Source organism: Periophthalmus magnuspinnatus, chromosome 14, assembly GCF_009829125.3.
Source record: "Periophthalmus magnuspinnatus isolate fPerMag1 chromosome 14, fPerMag1.2.pri, whole genome shotgun sequence".
NCBI classification, from domain to species: Eukaryota; Metazoa; Chordata; class Actinopteri; order Gobiiformes; family Gobiidae; genus Periophthalmus; species Periophthalmus magnuspinnatus.
The window spans coordinates 9,322,345-9,328,344 of NC_047139.1; the positions used below are offsets into that span (position 1 = coordinate 9,322,345).

The 6,000-nt window shown below is 41.7% G+C and overlaps 1 protein-coding gene across 1 annotated transcript; it reads right to left on the reverse strand.

The window, feature by feature from the left end:
• Positions 1-4,413: 4,413 nt before the first annotated feature.
• waif2 (Wnt-activated inhibitory factor 2) lies at positions 4,414-5,644 on the reverse strand. Its single transcript, XM_033978930.2, has one exon. The coding sequence runs from the start codon at positions 5,488-5,490 to the stop codon at positions 4,414-4,416; it is 1,077 nt and encodes a 358-aa protein (XP_033834821.1). The 5' UTR covers positions 5,491-5,644.
• Between the last annotated feature and the right edge of the window lie 356 nt (positions 5,645-6,000).

A 6,000-nucleotide genomic window follows, 5' to 3' on the forward strand; every position in this document is an offset into this window, starting at 1 on the left:
AGGATGGGTCGAGTACAGAGGACAAATTTCCCTACGGGGGCAATAAAGTGTACCTCAACCTAGTAACAGATGTTTAAATTGTGCAGTCTCGCTTAAGGACACAACTGCAGCGTTTTAAAAGTTATAATAATAATAATAATATCCTAGACAAAGTGGGTGAAGTGTTTTTCATAAGGAGACAACAGCAGGACCTGGTTTGAGCAAGAATCAAACCTCCGACCTTCATGTTGATGGAAGTCGTTTAAGCAAAAAAACTACATAAACTGTATTTTGCTACGTTTTTTTAGACACCCTCACAATGGCAAAAGTTGTTATTTTTTGCTCTTGTGGTGATTGGTCTATGGCCCCAGACACGTACATACATTTGCAGAAAGATGAGTCATCCTTCTGCATAAAGCCAAGGACGTTTGGACCAAAGCACATTAACGACTCTTTGGTTTGTTCCTTTTTCTTTATCTTTCTTCTGCTGGGCTCAGCTCAAACCCTCACAGAGCCACTGGACTGGATCAAGTCATTTACCTGCGGAGGAGACAGACGGGGAAGGACAAGTCTGAGCGAGGAGACTTTGGCAAATAGTGTGTTTGGACAGATTGAGAAGTGGAGCGAGAAAATAGGCCAAGATTTGCAGCTCTTACAAAATGATGATTACTGGAAATATCCATCTCGGCATCGATAGACATTTAACTATTCAATATAAAACCTCATATTCTCCATTCTACTGTTTGAATCTGTCTGTAATATGCATAGTTTTCCTTTCACCTGTTCATTTTCTGGAGTCAGGCTTATTCAACCCCAAAGCGCAGAGGATTTCGTGTTGTCATCCACCAGTATAAGTTTGGATATTTCTTTTAAAAGCAATGAATCTCCTAAATAAACCTCACCTAACTATAGAAATGATGACATGTAGACTGTGAATGCAGCTTCTTCCTCTAGCCCAGTGGTTATGTGGCAGCACACATACAATAATAAGTAATGGGATTTCTCTCCACACTATGCAGCGAGTATAGAAGCCAGTGTAGCCTAAGGTTTAATGTAAAAATGCCCATGCAACATAACTACAGCGCTGTTGGTGTTGTCTCAAAGCAGCAGAGGGTCTGTACAAACAGGCAAAAAAATGCCAAGCACAGCAGGAGGCCCAGTGCTGCCCATCACGCCTGCTCAACCCAACCATTGTTTTGTGCACAGCATGTCTTTAAATACACCACGCCACAGTGCATTAGCAGCACATGTTTTCCTCCTTGCACCCTGCTGTCCTCATGATTAAATGTATATTCTCCCCGTCTACATATTCAACATGACAGCAAAAGGCACACTTAGGTCACCTGCCTCTGAGCCTGCCAGTGCCACGTAAACTCGTCATAGTTTATCGGATTGTAATACACCAACCATAGAGTCAATTGTGCTAAAAAAAGCCCATGTTACGCTGTTTTCTGACCGATGTTATAATGTTGTTTCCTCATCACAAACAGATCTGGAGCTGTGTTTTTTTTTTCAAGCACATGTTTAACACACAAACACCGCAAATTTAGGCTGAGTTCTTCTCTCAAACAGAAAACGCTCCACCTTGTGATGTCATGTGGTAATACAGGAAGTGCTCCATTGTGTTTTTAAACTCTACACACCTTCATTAGAATCATTTGGATGATTTCAGCTGTGGAATTGTTAATCTCTACTGAACTAAAGGCAAAAGGGAACTGTTAACATGGAAACTACCGCTTTGAGCTTTGGAGATGTAGATAGACTAATAATAAAAGGTTACTCAAACATGTGTGGATGAAAAAAACACAACTACAGGTTTGTTTTTGAGGAGGAAACAACATTGTAACATGACTTAAAACTCGTAGATGTTAAGTTTGAGTAATATACGACCTTTAAATCCTGTTTATAGTCCGTAGTGAGTCATTTTTGTCAGTTATTTGTAGACTTTCCTGGTCACAAGACTGAATCAAATGCATTGTAGATGAAATAATTGAATATCTTTAGTTACCTTGAGAAACTGTAAATACTGTTAGCTTATGTAATATATATTTAAAAAAAAAACAAAAACTTTAACATGTTGGAGACCCTAGATTTAAACCTAAAGATTATAGTTATGTTTATTGTTATTGATAGGTAAAGATTAAACATTTTTTTATACAGACATTGAGCTCTACCCTCACCCTTACGTCGATTTGATTTTTCACTTTTCTATTTCCAGTATAACTTTATCATGGTAATAGTGTGTTTGGACAGATTGAGAAGTTATTGAAAACAGACCAAGATTTGCAGCTCTTAGAAAATGATGCTTAGTGGAACGATCCTTGTTTAACTATTCATTGTAAAACTCCATATGCTCCGTTCATTCTTTTTTTTGAATCTGTCTGTAATATGCACAGTCTTTCTTTACCCTGTTCATTTTCTGGAATCGGTTTTATTCAACCCCAAAGACATAAACGTCGTGAGCTGACAGGATACTATAAGCAACCTGTAAATGAGAAATAACCTTGGTCACTGATTTCACAAAATGGATTGCAATCAGCTGCTAAATAAGAGAATCCTCCAGTCACAAGTGTTATATCCTTAAGTGGACACAACAATAGGATCATCGCCATTGGCCTCTGAATGAGCCATTAGTGGTGACTGTGGAGTTTAATGGAGCACTAGGCTGATGCTGTGTCTCATGTTATTACTGTAGCTCAGAAATACACTGACAAAGTGTTTCTCCCACACACAGCGCTGTGTGAAGGCGACGTCCACTGACGCTGATGCTAAAGTGTCCTGACGTCAAGAACACTGCCAACACTGCACCATTTTACCCTGACCTCCATTTACGTTTTTCTCTAAGCTTTTCAGTCACATGCATTTGTCTTCAGAATATTTCAATTTGAGCTGAGCGATGTCCCTGGTATGAGAACGTGATGATTTAACTGAAAATGTGCTATAGAAAATTGGACACTCCATTTCCCTGGCTGCACTTTGAGCCATGGAAGCCAAAGATGAATGTGCCAACACATCATGGTGATGTATGATCTATTTAAATAGTAGTTTTAATTACTTGTCTCTTTAGTGTTGGGTTAATATTGATGTATAATTTGAGGGCCCATATTACACTATTTTCTGATCTATGTTATAATGTTGTTTCCTCATCACAAACAGACCTGGAGCTGTGTTTTGTTTCATTCACACATGTTTAACACACAAACCCTGTTCTTCTCTTAAACAGAAAACACTCTTAAATGATCATTTGGATCATTTCAGCCCTGGATTAACCAATTTCTCCTGACTTAAAAGTAAAAGGTATCTGTTGAAAACTACCGCTTCATGACATCACACGGTGGAACAGAGCATTTTGAGCTCTGGAGATGTAGACACACTAATGATAAACGGTTAGTCAAACATGTGTGAATTAAACAAAACACAACTTCAGGTCTGTTTTTGAGGAAGTAACAACATTATAACATAGTTTAAACCTCGCAAGAGTCCATTTTCATAATACAGGACCTTTAATATAAATCTGTTTTAATATTAGACCTATGTCGCTTACATTCACAGAAATGCAATGGTTGTGACAATAGATGTTGATTTGAGAAAAAGTTCTTCAAAGTCTGAGATGTTTCTCAGGTTTAAATGGCAGAACAAACATATTATCTTTGTGGATAAAGCCACAGTCTGGTCTGAACGTTCTTATTTGTCACATCATGAATCTTACATAATACTTAGTCATACACTGCCAACAATTCAACATCAATGTAAAAAATACAGTAAAGAGTACTGTGTGTCATGAGTTTGGCTCATTTTGTGTTTCAGTTTATCTCCACAAACTCAAGGTCCATTTTAGGAGGAGTTGTTAAAGGGACAGTCCCATAGAGTAATAATATCATGCACAGGTTAGAGAAGCATGTGATTTTACATTTAACATTGCTTTTATTTGTTATGGATGATGAAAAAAAACAACATATTTTACAGCTGGGTATAACAAAAATACACTTCCTCCCTGACTTTCTAATGTAATAGATGTATCATCTCCAGGGCTTTCCCGAATGTACCACCACAATGGCTTTCAGAAGGCACCTGCTCCCGGTTTAATGTGTCCCCCAAGTCTTTTCCATGTTTAAACTGGCACCGTGTGTGGCAGAAGGAGCATTGGATATGATTTAGCTGTGCCATATTCGAAAGCTGTACTCAAGCAATTCCTCAGACGGACTGAAAACCAAACTTGATGCAATGTACCTCAATCCATGTCTGGTTTATAGATTGCTATATTTACAACATTAGAACTCTCCAAACTGGCCCAAACACTGACTATCATCTGCTCTTGTAACAGATAGCTCATAATTTGCTTTTGAAATATTCTTCTGGAGGTTTAGGCCGCAGTCAGAGTCTTGTTTGTTCTTCTGTTCTGTATTGCTCTGTGTGTTGGCCTCAGCGCTGCTCTCACACCGCCACATTGGCCAGTCTCGGGTCCGAGTCCTGCTCGTAGCGATAGTGGTAGATTTCCATCTGATCTCGACACGCCTCTCGGATGTTGTTGAGCCACCGCTTGATGCCTCCTCTGTTCAAGTACAACACCATCAGAAAAACGACTCCAATCAGCGCCAGCACGATGCCCAGAAACACATAGGACACTGCCTCCAGGTTTTCCAGGTTACAATCCACGTCCTCTGCGCGCAGCCGCTCCACCAGCGCCCCTCGCTTGTTCTCGGGCTCACTGCACACCAGCCGTCCCACATCGGGACACTGGGACGAGTTTTTGAGCCAGTAGTAAAAGGCCTCGAGGTCACAGTTACAGCGGAACGGGTTGAGCGCGAGGTAGACGCGCAGGTGTCGCTGCTGATACAAACCCGACACGTTCTCCCTCGCAATGTTTTCAAAAGAATTATTAACCAGGACTAACATGTGCAGGTTAAAACTGTCAAAGCTCGCGAGGGGAATAGATTTGAGTCTGTTTCCTGCTAGATCGAGTCTGTGCAGGTTTTCTAAAGTTTGTAAACTTAGCGCACTGTAAAGTTGCATCACTGCCTCCGGTAAAACGGAATAGTTTAGATAAAGCGACCGTAATTGAGGCAATCCGAAGAAAGCAAGGGCCGAAATAGACTCCAGTCTGTTATGACTCAAGTCCAGAAGGTGCAGACGGGACAGTCCGAGAAAGGCGTATGGTTCAATAGTTTGTATCCCGTTGTAGGACAGACATAAAGTAGTTATTTCCAACTCTGTGGCGTTGTCCATGAAAGCACCGCGGCGTAGAGCTGACATGTTTTTCCCCTGGACTATCAAACTGGACGTCCACTTCGGGAGGTCCACGGGCAGTTCCCCGGAGTCCTCTCCGTTCCTGCAGGTCACGGAACCAGACTCTCTCGCGCACACGCACGACACAGGACAGTCATCTTCCGCCAGCGCCAAAGCCAAAACTAAACACAGAAACGCTGCGTAACACACGCTCCAGCGGGTCACAACGGGGAACACATACTTTGGGAGACAAACTGCATGAAATATTCGCATCTTTTTCCTCATTGTAGTCCCAAAGGAGGAGAGAGCACGCGCAGGACGCGAGCTTTACGCACATGTGAGTTCAATTGGTCCTCTTACTCAGACGGTCCGGTTCAGATGATCCATGGGCAGACAAGAGTGTCCCTTCTCTGTGTCCCTTCTCTATGTCCCTTCTCTGTGTCCCACGGCCCGCAGCAGTGGAGCTTTTATTTGACTAAACTGTACACTGGCATGTACTGTAAGCGGTGAGACCACAAAACACTGAGTGCATGCGAGCCAGCCGGATCCGCGTGCACTTAGAGGGAGAAAGAGGGAGAGACAGAGAGAGGGAGAGAGAGAGAGAGAGAATGAAGGAGGGAGATGAGAGAGAAGTGAAACACTAGCCCAACACCGTTCATACGGTTTCACGGGTTACTTCAAGGCAGAGTGAAGAGCATATGCACTGGCGACACAGGGTTATACAATTGAAACCATAAGTTTACATACAGCATATAAAAGACACGTATTTTACTCACTGTCTGACATGAAATCAGA

Coding starts and splice junctions, on each gene's coding strand:
- waif2 (XM_033978930.2), bottom strand. CDS start 5,490: ATGAGGAAAAAGATGCGAATATTTCATGCAGTTTGTCTCCCAAAGTAT.